The sequence below is a fragment of the Amborella trichopoda genome, chromosome 5, assembly GCF_054954075.1.
Source record: "Amborella trichopoda isolate Santa Cruz 75 chromosome 5, AtrichopodaSantaCruz75HAP2 v2.0, whole genome shotgun sequence".
Taxonomy (NCBI): Eukaryota; Viridiplantae; Streptophyta; class Magnoliopsida; order Amborellales; family Amborellaceae; genus Amborella; species Amborella trichopoda.
This window is the reverse complement of record NC_142340.1, coordinates 5,641,740-5,656,658: the sequence shown is the minus strand read 5'-3', so window position 1 is coordinate 5,656,658 and position 14,919 is coordinate 5,641,740. Positions and strand designations below refer to the sequence as shown.

The window sequence follows — 14,919 nt, the reverse complement described above, 5'->3', positions numbered from 1 at the left end:
TCCATTGGCAGAGGGCTACAGTGGTCCATGATCCCTCATTTGTAGCCTTATGAGCGTTTTTTCAACCTAAAATTCTAAAAAATTGACTTCTATAGATAGGGCAATGATTCCATGGCTGAGAACTAGCTTTTTACGAATTATTATTTATTTAAAGGGTGTAGTTTTTATAAGGTTACAACTTTAAACAATTCAATTAAGGCGTACTTTTAAATTTTATCATAAAATATAATTTTGGCGTAAAAAATTGTTAAGATTATCTCAAAATCTATTTTTATGTCTAATTATAAAATTTTAAACTCCAAAAATGGTTAAAATCAAGTAGATGTATAAATATATAAAAATCTTGAAAATGAACGGTCTTGATAATGTGTTTTAATGTACACTACTTATGGGAGGCAATTTTTTTTTTTTTTTTTATATTTGTACATCTTGATGTCGAGATGATCAATTAGAGAGTTTTTCCATATTAAAACAACTTTTTTTGATGGATTATTGAGGTGCACCTTTAATTTTACATTTTAAGGTTGCAACCTCATATTTTTTCCCATTCTAAATTGCCTTTTTGACCCGGTAGTGTGGGCTAATGATTTCATGAGCAGACAGAACCATAGCTAGCAAGTCGCCGATTTAATCGTGATTTTTTCAAGAAATCAACAATTTTTGAAAAACGATTTAATCTGTGACTTTTTCAATAGATCGGTAAAAATACGCGGTCTTTTAAAAAAAAAGTTTAAAACGTGACTTTTTCAAATTTTGAAAGAATCATTTCAAAAAAACTTTTCTATTAATATACTTTGATTTTATTTTTGAAAAGTTCAATACGTTTTTCGCATTTTATGAAATTTCTATTTCTATTTTTATTTTTATTCTCCCGAAACTTTATCTAGTTCTCTACTATGGATATGGTGCCTATTTTTTTGGGTGGTTATGGGTAGACCATGGTTAGCAAGTATGGGTAGACTATTTATTCTAGAAATATGAAAATTGAATTCACCTACCCAATACTTGACAAATAGAATAGATAACTATCAATCACATTGAATATTTGAAATTTGTATTTATAGGGAGGTCATTACTCCTCACTACTATTAATTTTTTCTATATTGAGTGATACGTATATTTAGAGTTTCAAAATTTCTAATATTTTAAATATATCCGATTTTTTTACTCCAATTTTTTTAGCCTAGTTTGATATATTAGCGTTCTCGTTACATTAAGTATTTTTGTGGATCCCTATTTTTTATCCGACTTTTTAAAATATAAACCGTTAGTTTCCGATTTCATGGTGAGTCGATTTATTGATAATCCCTAACTTGCTAACTATGGTGAGAACTAACCTTTTAAGGAGTAAAAATATTATTTATTTAATTATTCATTTAGAGAAAATAAGGCATCCTACAATATTTGGGTCAACAAATTCCCTGGTGTCTAAACAAACAGTGTTTTATCTTTCCTAAATAAAGGACCTAAATGCTAAATGCACTCTATTTTCTCCCTCAAAAACTTTTTATTTTTTTAAAAATTTTATATATCATGACTTTTAAACGAATCTCCAAAAACCATTCAGTTGTCCGACAGAACAACCGGTTGTATAAAAAATATTCTTGTTCTGATCGAGAAGGACTAGAATTCCAGCCTATGTATAATTCAGATAAGTTGATTTCAATCCTTGAAAAACACTGCTTAATATACAAATTTTTATTTTAAAATACTAAGGTGATTATTCTAAAATAGACCAAAAATTTAAGATCAAAGGGTGTAGACCCAAATTTTTATTTAAAATACGAAGCTGATGATTCTAAAATAGACCCAAAATTTAAGGTCAAAGGGGTCTTCTCATGCAGCTCTTTTCATCGAGGGAGTAAATATACAACTTGCTCCCGCGAGTCCGCTACGGAGTTTGCAAAACCTTTTGCTACGACACCGAAATTTCGGGGAGCTAATAGTGGGGCCAGCTGGATCCACGTGTCGTATGATCCTTCGCTCCATAAAAGCCGAAGCCGCAGCCTTCTCCTCTCATCATTTTCTCTCTCTTCTTTTACCTTATTGCCCGTGAATCTAAATAAGGTGGCGGCATCACAGGACTACCATTCAGCTGCCTCGCCTTTTCCAAAAGGTCCTCACTTTCTCTCTCTAAATTTTACGCACACGCTCTCTCTCTCTCTCTCTAAATTTTACTCACATGACACCATTCAGCTGCCACGCCTTTTCCGGAAGGTCCTCACTTTCTCTCTCTAAATTTCAACTGTCCAGAAGTTCCTCACTCACTCTCTCTCTCTCTCTAAATTTTACGCGCACGCTCTCTCTCTCTCTAAATTTTACTCACACTCTCTCTCTAAATTTCAACTGTCCAGAAGTTCCTCACTCTCTCTCTCTCTCTAAATTTCAATTCTCCAGGAGGTCTTCACTCTCTCTCTAACTCTAAATTTTAATCTAAATTTCACGCAGAGAAAGAAACAGTGAAGTGTCCATGAATTTTCTATTTCCCAAAGTTGTCTTCTTTATTATGGAGTACACAGAGTCATGGCCAAAACCATATACCACCTTGTACAACCAGCACCGTGGTTTTAGACGAGCTTTTACAATTCCTCTTTGAATGAAAGCAACACGCTCGGAAACTTCAATTGATCGGAGAGACAGTTGATAAAAACCCTAGATCATCTGGTGTATCAAGGACCATAGTTTATTTTATACTTTACTTGGCCTCCATTTGAATGAATCAAAGCTTGTTCTGCAGCTTCCATTTATGCACGGTTCTTGATTGATCGGAAAAGACTCTGTTTTTCGAATATCAACTTCCATTTGTGCACAATACTGGATTGAAAAGCTTTGAGTGATCGGAAAAATCTCTGTTTTTTTTTTGGAGATCGTTTTTCCTGTGATCATAAGGTTAGACCCGAAGGAGAACAGAGAGGGTCGGGTTTAATGGGGAAATATCAGCCGAAGATTGAGACCGGCGAAGGGGGATATGTCTTGGAAGATGTTCCTCATTTGACTGATTACATTCCTCATTTACCTGTGAGTGCTTATCTTTTTTTTTTCCCCGCTATGTTTGATTATCATGGGTTTTTTGTTGCTTAGTTTTTTAAAATTTTCCTTGTCTTGATTTGAAGAGGTTTGGGTTATTTTGGTTTCAGGCGTTTATTAAAAGATGTTGCTTTATGAAGCAGGGACCATTACATTTCTTGTGTATTTTTTCCCTTGTCTAACCTTTTCCCTGTGGAGTTCTTCTTATTCTCTCTCTCTTTCTCTCTCTCTCTCTGTGAATTTTCCTATAAGGTAGATTGCTCCCTCTGTCTCATCATGATGATTTATAGATGCCGTTTTAATATGTTGTTTTATTTTCCATCTGTGTGTTTAGTATCCCCCTGTCTCTCTCTCATTCCAATTATTAGCAAAGACTGAATTTTTCAGTCCGTTTTGTGAACTACTTGTTGAATTTTTTTTTATGGGGGATGGATCAGGCAGTGAGCTTTTATACATCAGTTTTTTTTTTCCTCCCCCTTTTCCCCCTTAATTTACCAGTTATTCTTCAACTTCTTATTGATCATGGCTGTTTGCCGCTTGTGATTTTTTTTTTTTTTTTTAATTTCACTGGGGTTTATTGTACGTATGTAATTTTTTTTCTTTTTTTCGTGAATCAGATAGGAGTGATTTCTAGTCCGTCTTTTTCTTCTTGCACTTTTCCTTTAACGGTTTTTGTATGTATTTGAAGTATCTAGAGTTTTGACACTCCTCTTTGTGTCTATCGCCTTCTTTCTTTGTCTTTTCCTAGAATGCCACTTTTTTTGTTCTTCTTTCTTTATTGGGATTTATAATTTGATTTTTAACTAGTTTCGAGTTTGCATTACTATTTCTTTGCTCAATTCCTTTTTTCCATTTAGTTTTGTGATTTCATCTGCAATGATCATTGGCATTCTTTAATTTCAACTTTTGGGTTTTTGGAGAAGCTGTGTTTTGTCTTTTCTTTTGTTTATTATTTCTCTTATATCACCTTGCATACATAATTTATTATTTCTATTTTCATCCAATGGAGATAATAGTGTTTACTTAATGCTTTTCTGCATGCATTTCCTCCGATCTCCACAGAAATTTTTTTTCCCAATAATATTCATTGGAGAGTCATGTTTATAGTTCTTAGTCACTAATTTGTTTTTAATAAGATTGATTTTTTTTTCTTCGTTTATACTGTTATTCCTTTGATATTTAGAAGAGGTCTGGTTTACTTCATCATTCCTGTTTGTATGTGTTCAAATTTCCCTTAGTTATCAAACCATATAAGCTCCTTATTGGAGGTTTTAAGAGGTTCGTTCTGTCAATTGTGTTTGTGATTATTTTGATTTCCGTCAAAGTAAAATCCTTTTTGTGTTTTTGGGAGACCCATTGGACCTTACCAAACCTTTTGTGCTGAAAGTGTTCAGGATAGTGATGTTATAAGCAAATCTTACTTTGAATATCTTTGGTGTCAGTGTGGTGATTGTGAGTAACAAATTAGAATTCCCGTGTTTGTCTTATGGTAGAGTAAATGAATCATTCTACTCTATGATGTCTTCTATTGCAGACATATCAGAATCCTTTGCAGCACAATCCATCATATTCAGTAGTCACGTAAGTTTTCCCAAGTAATTGTCTCTTAATACTTCTTGTTTTGATTAGTTTTATTGGCTATGTTATGAGCAGATAATAACCATGCATCTAAAATATGGTTAATCTTTTTTACCAGGCAGTATTTTGTTAATGTTGATGACACCGTCACCCAAAAGGTGGGGCCTCTCATGCATTTTACCATAATATTCTGTAATGTGGGCCTTTATTCTATACCAGGTTGTTTTTTGCATTGTACTTGATAGTTGTTTTCCCCTTGATGTCAATGACAGAGTTGCTTAATAGTCTAGTTTCTTCAATTGCTTGTGAAATATTCTGTCTTTGTTGTTTAAATGGGTTCATGCAACACTTCATTTATCAGTTATCATCAAAGGATTATTATTTCAATCCCTTTTCATTTACTTGTTATTCAGATTGTTGTACATAAGAATAGCCCGAGAGGAACACATTTCCGACGTGCAGGTCCTAGGGAAAAAGTATGCATGCTTTTTGTCACCCTATCCTTCTCTATTAAACCTTTGATGATCTTTTATAACATCAGCGAACCATCTGTCATAATTTTTTTTTTTGATATTTGTAGGTTTATTTTGAGCCAGACGAAGTGAGTGCCTGCATTGTGACATGTGGAGGCCTATGCCCCGGTGTCAACACTGTGATTAGAGAAATAGTATGTGGCTTATACCACATGTATGGAGTCACCAATGTCCTCGGGATTGAGGTGGGTTCATTCAAGGTTTGATAAATTGGTTACATTCCTGCAGTAATGATCTGGAAGCAGTGCTATTCTATTTTATTTTATTATTAGTATTACTTTTTTAGTGTTTTGGTTCCTTGCATTCTTTTGAGTTGTTTCAGTCCCTTTTTTGTAATGCCTGCTGCCATGTCGCCTTTCCTGGAACATTTGCAGTTCTTGCCATGACTTCAGGTTGTCTTATGAGCTTGACTTTTTATATATACAGTCGCACCTCTCTCTTTCTGCCCCTCAAAAGCATGCAGTTTCGACTTTTGGCATCCTTTCACATTGGCATATCCTTTGTGGCTCTGTAATACTGATTACACAACCTTGGTTCTATGGGTTATTGATTTTCTGGGAGCTAAAGTATCTCAACCGTACACCTTATTTTTCATATTATTAGACATACTACTAAATCACTGGCTTCCATGTTATCAGCCATACACCTTATTTTTCAGGTTATTAGACTTACTACTAAATTACTGGCTTCCATGTTATTAGACTTGCTACTGAATCACTGGCTTCTTGATGAATTTTATACATATTACTTCAACTTAGGGTCAAGGTAATGGGAATGCAACAGAAAACATGTTGGGATGATTGCTATCTGGATAACTTATTTGAAATCATGTTATTTTGTATTTGGATTATGATAATCAAATTAGTGGATGATCTGAATATATTTGTTTTATTGTGACTTATACAGGCAGGATATAAGGGATTCTATTCCCGTAATACCATTCCTTTGACACCGAAGTTTGTTAATGATATTCATAAACGTGGTGGAACCATTATTGGCACATCCCGAGGTGGCCATGATACCTCTAAGATTGTTGATAGTATTCAGGACAGGGGGATTAATCAGGTATGCACAGTCCTGAGTAGTTTTTCCAGCGCTCAGTCATTGTTTGGTGACAAGTTTGTAGTTAAATATTGTGACAAGTTTGTAGTTAAATATTTTTCTTTCTTATGAGTTTATGTAGTGGAAGTTTTGGCTAATAGATTCTTGGCTTTCAGGTCTACATAATTGGAGGAGATGGAACCCAGAAAGGAGCAGCTTGTATATTTGAGGTAAATATACGAAAAAGTATGCAATGAGACCATTTATATTTGGTAAACAGAGATCACAATTAATGTTGACCACTGGATGTGAGGTTGTACGGTTGTGTTTGTTCCATTGAATAGGCTAAAAGTTCAAAAGAATTTTTTTCAAACTCTATGACACTCTCAAGTTTGTCAGATTTCACATCGGATGGTTATAGGTAGTAGTGATCTCCTTGTGCCAAAGATAAATTGTCTCATAGGATACAATCTCTAAATATAATTGGGAAATGTAAATGGCCATTTCTTCTATGCTAAAAGATTTCCTCCTCCCTAGGGAGTATACTATCCATTTCCTTCCTTGGGCAAAACACATGCTAGGGTTATTTTTTAGATCTCAATTTTCAGGGATGTAATCTCTACACCCCATAGAATAATTTGATTTTTTTTTTTTTCCCCAGAAATAAACTCTTCATGCAAAAGAAAAACTGATGCCTCAAGATTGAATAGAGACCGTCCAATTTTTTAAGGGCTGGATCTAAGTGTCCCAAAACTCAAGATTCAATTTTTTTTTGTTTTAAAAATAATCATCTAGTAATTGTTATATGGTTCCAAAGTTTTAGACTAAAAAGACCATCCTAGTAGGTGTTTTGACCAAGGGAGTAGATGGGCAGTGTGATCCCGCAGGAGAGCAGTATATGCCCACTTCTATATTGTTTACTCTTGTTGGGGTAGTGTATCTGAAGATCAAATTTACCACCTAGCTTGACTTATTGTGAAATTAAGTGATATTCACTTACTCAAACGCGGAATCGGTTACTGAATATTGGAAAAGTTTTGAAATATCTATCAGTCATTAATTTTATGTCAGTTGGTGACTGAACATGACTAGCTGCACATAATGGCCATTAGCAAATATACATGATTAATCTAAAGTATACGGAACTGCCATCTCAGTCCGAAAGACGGGGCACTGTTTGATTCATTTGCCGCCATAGATCCAAACAGTCATTCAGCTGTCCCTTGAATCAAATCCTCACAATCCCTTCTGGTGTCCCATGATTTAAATGATTTTGCTGTCCTTTCTGTTATGGCTTGCAACTTTCATCTTTGCTGTGGTTTCTTCTGGGATTTCCTCATCCTTGTCAGAAATGGGCAAACGTGGGAAAACGTGGAAAATTTCGCAAATGTTAGTGTAGAATGCTTCAAGATTAACAAAGAGTCCAAAATGCTTGTTGTTTCTCTAGATACAAAAAATTGGGCTATCTAATCAGCCTCCAAATTTCTGTATGTTGAATCATAATCTCTGATGAAGTAGGACGATAGAAACACCTATATTTTATCTGTTTCTTCATGGACTAGTTGGTAATACATATAAACAAGGAAGCCCCAACTTCGACAAGGAAGGCTTTCGTTTATAATTCCTATGAATTCATGGCTTGTATTGATCATGTGGAAGCTTCTCTCACTGCATATTACTTCTTTACAAGCCCCTTGACTTGCTAAATTTCCTCTTGCACCTGTTTATAATTATAATGATACCCTTGACTTAACTGGTGTCAAGAATAGCATAGCCATATCTGAGACTTTGCAACAGTTCAATAATATATTTCTATATTACTCTATCTTCAATCTTGGTTTCACGTCTTCAGTCCTTGACTCGTACTCCTTGACTCGTACTAACAACTTTGCTCTGAATCACTATCAATCTTGGCCTCTGCTTTTTGAAGATTTGAAGTTTTCTCTTGCTTAATTTTACTTTGCAAAAACTGGTTTCCGACCTCAAAGATGGCCTTTTTACATGCAGGAAATCCTGAAACGTGGGATCAAAGTTGCAGTTGCCGGAATTCCTAAGACTATTGATAATGATATTCCGGTAATCCCATTATTTTTATCTTGAAGACTGAAAAGCATGCAGTAATTTTTATTTTTAATTTTATGATTGCCTATTAGATGCCTATATATTTTGTGTCACAGTCTTTGAGCTCTCTGTGTTTCTTTCAGGTTATTGACAAGTCTTTTGGTTTTGACACTGCTGTTGAAGAAGCTCAGCGTGCCATTAATGCAGCACATGTTGAAGCCGAAAGTGTTGAGAATGGTGTTGGGGTCGTGAAGCTTATGGGTCGTTATAGCGGTAGGTCGGATTGCTAACATCCTCTGATGATTATTATTATTTTTTATTTCATTGTATTGACTGTCCTTATGAGGATCGAGTTTCCTTGACTATCATGATTATTATTTTTTAAATCTATCTTTAGCCTGGTATAATTGGCCAATCTCGAAAATTGTATGAAAATGTAATGCTAAAACGTCGGGTTCTTATGGGGAGTTTGTTTCTTTATATTTTGTGCTTTCTTTTCTGCCTGCCTGTCATAGCTCCTTCAGATGACATAGGAACCAGAACAGAATTCAGATTGTGATCTCTACTCTTTGATAAATTTTAATTAGTAATGATCCGGATTTCCTGGTGACCTCAGTTCAATGTAGCTAGTAGCCACATGGTCAAAACCAACAGTAGAATTGAAGAAAAAGGGTGTCAAATTGTTAAATAGCAGGGCCCTTGTCCTTCTTGCTTCGTATCTTAAAATTCCCACTTATTAGATGTCAAATAGAATGGCTTGGGGTGGGTCACGAAGTCTGAGAATTTTTTTTTTTTTGAACTTTGTGTCTATTCAATGACACTCTTACAACCACCTATTTTGAAATTTAAGGGACAAGAATGATTGTGACCACCGTGTACAAAAGCTAAATGGTCTCTTTGTAGACAATCCCTTTATAATGTTCACCTATCTTGCTCTTGAAAATGGGGCAAGGGGAAGGAAAACAGGAAATGATAGAAAAAACATGGGATGTTTGATATCAGTAGTTTCATAACATCTGAAGGGAATTTAGTTTTGGATCAATTATCAGAACTGACAGAATTACGTAAGAACTTTTCCGAGCTTCTTCTGTTAGCTACAACTATCCCAAATCAAACTCTGAAAACAAAAAGTTTTCTGGGCAAAAAGATGACTTTTTTATTAGTTTTGGTGGCTATTTGTTGACTGACCTAAGCTGATTCTAAAATACATCCTCTTTGGGAAAAGTTATTTTCATAGTTTTTGTTATATGATATGATGTTTATCCACGGTTTCCTTTTTATTCGAATTTGATGTTGGAACTGAAATACGTACTGATGCAGGGTTCATTGCAATGTATGCTACCCTTGCCAGCCGAGATGTGGTAAGCATCTGTTGTATTTTAGTTTGTAGCCATTTTGTTTTCATATTTATGAGCTGCTTCGTTAATTTCTGTTTTCAAATTGATCCCTGGTTAGAACTTTTCTTGATCATTTCTTTATATTAAGTGACACGTATATCCATTTTCTTATATTTAATTCATTCTTTTGTCTTAAAACTTTGCAAGAGTATTGTTCACTCAATATGTAAGTTTGCAAGGAATGTGTAAGCTTGCCTTCCTGATAGGTTGGAAGAAATGTGAGCGATAAATTTATATGAACATTTAAGTCATAAATACATAAGGAGCATAAAAATGTGTAGAATTTCTGTTATTGTTTGTTTATGGAACTCATTCTTTGTGTATCTATATCTCTTGGTTTCAAAATTTCTGACTTAGTTTCCTTATTTTGTCATTTAAGCTACGCAAGCTTTTATGATTCCTTACCAGCCTTTGAAATGCCTGTTGTTATTTTCTTCAGGATTGTTGTTTGATTCCAGAATCACCCTTCTATCTAGAAGGAGAAGGCGGACTCTTTGAATATATTGGAAAGAGGTTGAAAGAGAATGGACACATGGTGATTGTTGTGGCTGAAGGTGCTGGACAAGAGCTTGTCGCAGAAAGCATTCGGGAAATGGGAAAGCAAGATGCATCAGGAAACCGGCTGCTACTTGATGTTGGACTATGGTTATCTGAAAAGATCAAGGTTTGCTTTTAAGTTGTTCTTTGTTAATATGTTTGGTCGTAGGAACAAGTTGTTTGTTTATACTATTGGGTGAGTAATATATATTTTTCAAAGAATTTGGACTAATTTGGTAGGATTTTTAAGATGAAGTAATATTCCCTAGTGCCTCAGATTTTTGTCCTGTTTTCTCTTTTTCTCTGTTGTACTTTTGAAAATGCAACTTTATATGAAAAGTTTTTAGTTTATTAGATATAAGTTTATTACAATTAAAAGAATAGGATAATAACAAGTTTGTTTGTCATTTTTCTCTTCAAAGCTTTCCTTGAAATGTTTACATATTCCCTATTTTGACATTGTTTTCCATTTTTTTTATATTATCCCAATAATTTCCAGAGGAAAACCAATTTTTTAAGCCCCAAAAGCCATGTGCACACAAATTTTAAATTAAGTAGGAAGATGAAGGTACTATGTACCATGTCTGCCCTAAAGAGGAAAGCTACAATTTTTTTATGCATTCTATGAATTTGTTTAGTGTTTTCCGTTCTCTTTTGACAAGTAATGCTGGAATTGAAAATCAAAATAAATATGACGATGAATGGATATAGCAGCAATGAGCATCAAAATAAATATGATGATTAAATTACTTCTGATAATTCCTTGGTGTTTCAGGATCATTTTACACGGAAGATGGTGATAAATCTCAAGTACATAGGTCAGTGAGATAACATAGATTATCTACTTAATTGAAACATTTATCCTTGAAATTACAATTAACACTTTCAAAAAAAAAGAAAAAGAAGAAAAGGCTTGAAATTTACATTATCTGATGAGAATAATTTTTACAGATCCAACTTATATGATTCGTGCTATTCCAAGTAATGCATCAGATAATGTGTATTGCACCCTGCTGGCTCACAGCGCTGTGCATGGTGCTATGGCTGGATACACTGGTTTTACTGTTGGGCCTGTTAATGGAAGACATGCATATATACCTTTCTACGTAAGTATCTCCAAACTTAGAGTCTCCTGAAGGCAGTGGTATTCTTCACGCACTATGTGTGTGTGTGTGAAAATGAAAAATATGAAAATGATATTTTGCTGTTGGGAATGGGGAGTTAGATTGTAAAGTGGATGCTTTAAACAGGTGGGAGTTGGAGTTAGATCTGAAGGAGATGTTATGTGAAATGGCAAAGTGTTCTTTCTCTTTAGGAGATTAGACCCATTTTTTTATCAAAACTTATGATTGTTTGAAATAATTTTCTTTGCTATGAATTGCTACATAGCTTACGCTTACTTTTTGTCAATCGTTGATTTTTGCAGCGCGTAACTGAGACACAAAACAAGGTGGTGATAACAGATCGAATGTGGGCACGGCTGCTTTCCTCTACAAACCAACCGAGCTTCTTGACCTCCAAAGACCACGCCTCGACTCCATTGTTAGAAGATACACATGATGTGCATGGTGAGGTCATTGAAGAAGCAGTTTGTGGTAACAATTCACAGTAAGCGGGCGACATGATGATCCCTTTGTCATAATAAATCGTTTTCTTCATGTATGATAGGTCATAGTTTTTCCTTCTTTCATCCTTCTTTTTAAACTTTCAACCCTGTGGGCTCTCTCCTCGTGTATTTATTTTGCTGAAATTTGGGTTTCCCTGATGTATTTTTCTCTCTCTCTCCTGAATGTCAAGGGTGAGTTTTCATTAATCTATGCTGATAAAACTCTAGAAGTACAATTACTGAGAGGAAAAATAGGGAAAGAATCCCTACTTCAAAGAAAGATCCACCAACGCTCTTGAAATACAAACCGCTAAACCTCGAGGACCCTACTCTACTGAGTACCTTAGAGACCCCATTGACCACTTGAAGCAAGCATTGGCAATTCCTTTTTAATACTTGAGCCCGAGCCCCATCAGTTCAATACTACCCCAGAGCACCACTCCTTCCACGAGAAACATTGGCTGGGGTTGGGGCAACTTGATGGTGCCCAAATACTCTTGCTTAGCCCATGGTAGTGTCTAAAGGGAGTCGGCGAAACCAGCAGCTAAAAGTAGGGTTTAAATGAGAGAGTAAAAGAGGTGGTGGTGGGAAGAGGAGCTCAAGAGGAGGTAATCGAGAAACTAAGACGAGGACAGAAAAAAGTTGCAGATAATGCTGTATAAGGCCAAATTGGAGATATTACTCCTGAAAAGAGCACAATCCTCCATGGAAAAAATGGCACTTAATAAGGTTTATATCATCTTCCTCAAATCACCTAATACATAGAATTTCAGTCTCATGAAAACCTCAAGAGCCTTGAAAAAACCATGATGGATTGAAGAGATGAAAGGGTGAAGAAGGGGGTTAGGAACCCCCGAAAGGTGAGAGGCTCTCTCTCTCTAAATTGACCCAAGAGCTCATATTCTCTTTGGGTTTCATAGTATCGATGGATCCTATTGTTTCGAAAATGTTATTATGTTCGATTAGCCCTCTTTTGATCCCAATTGCGTTTCTAGATGACACAGGGATAATACTTCAAGGAAAGAGCAAATCAAGTTTCATACATTTAGGAAAGGAAAAGTATACAATGAAATCATTTACTTTCGGTAGAAGGTGTTCACAATTAATTTTTACCATTAAATGTAAAATCGGATGGTTGCATTTATTTCATTGACCAACCTCAAAGTTAAAAAGAAATTGTCTTTAATTTTGTGACATATCCATGCTATCAAATTTCACATTAGACTCAAATCAAAGATAAATAATCTTCAAAGATAAATAATCTCATTGTGTACAATACATACCATAATCCAACCTTTATGTTTTTAAAAACGAAAGATTATCGCAAGTAAGAATTATAATGCAGGACAAAGTAAGGGGAGAGAGAGAGAGAGAGAGAGATTCATTATTAACCCCTAAATCATCTTTTGAAGAGTGGGCATGGTTGAAGCTCAGATCGTTCAAAGGCCAAATACAGTGTTTAAAAAAACGTCGAGTCGAACCGGACTCGGAGAATTGTCATGGACGGATCGAATCGGTAAAAAAAACGGGAATCGTCCGGTTTTAGAGAGAACCGGACGATTATGCACAGTGACTCGCCGATTCACTGTACGGAATAGGCGACCCGTACAGTTAATCGGCGAGTCCCGTACAAATTTATTTATTTATTTTTTTATTTTTTTTATTTTTTTTGTAATCCATGATAGATTTTTTTGTAATACTTGATCGATTTTTTTGTAATCCATGATCAAATTGTTTTCTTTTTTTTTTTGTAATCCATGATTGAATTTTTTGTTTTTTTTTTTTTTTTGTAACCCATGAGAGAATTTTTTGTAATCCATGATCGAAATGTTTGTTTTTTTTTCTTGTAATCCATGATCGAATTTTTTGTTTTTTGTTTTTTTTTTGTAACCCATGATAGAATTTTTTGTAATCCATGATCGAAATGTTTGTTTTTTTTTTGTAATCCATGATCAAAACGTTTGTTTTTTTTTTTGTAATCCATGATCGAATTTTTTGTTTTTTGTTTTTTGTGTAACCCATGATAGAGTTTTTTGTAATCCATGATTGAATTTTTTGTAATCCATGATCGAATTGTTTTTTTCTTTTTTTGTAATCCACGATCGAATTTTTTGTTTTTTTGTCTTTTTGTTTTTTTTTGTAATCCATGATTGAATGTTATGTAATCCATGATCGAATTTTATGTAATCCAAGATCGAATTTTTTGTAATCCATGATTGAATTTTTTGAAAATTTGTAATTTTTTTTTTTTAATCCATGATCGAATTTTTTGTAATCCATGATTGAATTTTTTGAAAATTTGTGATTTTTTTTTTTTAATCCATGATCGAATTTTTTTTTGTAATCCATGATAGAACTTTTTGAAAATTTGTGATTTTTGTTTTTAATCCATGATCGAATTTTTTTTTGTAATCCATGATAATTTTTTTTGAAAATTTGTGATTTTTTTTTTTTAATTCATGATCGATTTTTTTGAAAATTTGTTATTTTTTTTTTAATCCATATTATTCAAAAAGAAAATGAGAGAGATGATGATTCTGAGGCCACCCTATCCCAACCATATTATTCACATATCGAGTCCCAACAGCAATAGTATAGGGATGAACACGACAGTGCAGGTGAGCACGAAGGATGGACAATCTTTGGGGATTTTAGATTAGGAACATAACAAAACACTAACACTCAGGGATTTGGGAATAGTCAGACGCCTGCTAATATCGATGATTCGTTTTTAGATCGAATCAATGAATTATTAAACGAATTCAATCAATGGCACCAGCGTGACCAAGAAGAGCAATAACGTCGTCTATCATTTTATTTTTAGATCATATGTTACTAATTTTATGCTTTATTGTAGTCCATGTATGTTGATATACTTATTCCATGATAATTCTATGTTTATCTTTTTGTGTGATGTAAATTAAATGCTGAATGGCGGTTCATGCAGGGAAAGAACATATCAATATTCGCATATTCATTCAAAAACATGAAAATTCTTAATGGAGTACCCTCATTTCTTATTGAATTCCTAAAAAACAATATTTATAATGAATTTTAATATTTTTTTCAGATTTTTTTTTAAGCTTTATTATGACCGATTCACTCGATTCCCGATCCGGATCGCCGATTCAGATCGGTT

General features: G+C 34.3%; 1 protein-coding gene across 1 annotated transcript; it reads left to right on the top strand.

The window, feature by feature from the left end:
* The first annotated feature begins 2,461 nt into the window (after nt 1–2,461).
* On the top strand, nt 2,462–11,987 carry LOC18443495 (ATP-dependent 6-phosphofructokinase 6). The gene is made up of 14 exons (XM_006853684.4): nt 2,462–3,018; nt 4,562–4,608; nt 4,724–4,763; nt 5,019–5,081; nt 5,186–5,323; nt 6,045–6,203; nt 6,356–6,409; nt 8,187–8,255; nt 8,384–8,513; nt 9,561–9,601; nt 10,077–10,301; nt 10,950–10,992; nt 11,126–11,280; nt 11,601–11,987. The coding sequence occupies exons 1-14, from the start codon at nt 2,926–2,928 to the stop codon at nt 11,784–11,786; spliced, it is 1,443 nt and encodes a 480-aa protein (XP_006853746.1). The 5' UTR covers nt 2,462–2,925; the 3' UTR covers nt 11,787–11,987.
* The last annotated feature ends 2,932 nt before the right edge of the window (nt 11,988–14,919 follow it).

Coding starts and splice junctions, on each gene's coding strand:
- LOC18443495 (XM_006853684.4), top strand. CDS start 2,926: ATGGGGAAATATCAGCCGAAGATTGAGACCGGCGAAGGGGGATATGTC. Junction 4,609..4,723: donor CCATCATATTCAGTAGTCAC/GTAAGTTTTCCC, acceptor CTTTTTTACCAG/GCAGTATTTTGTTAATGTTG. Junction 5,082..5,185: donor GTGCAGGTCCTAGGGAAAAA/GTATGCATGCTT, acceptor TGATATTTGTAG/GTTTATTTTGAGCCAGACGA.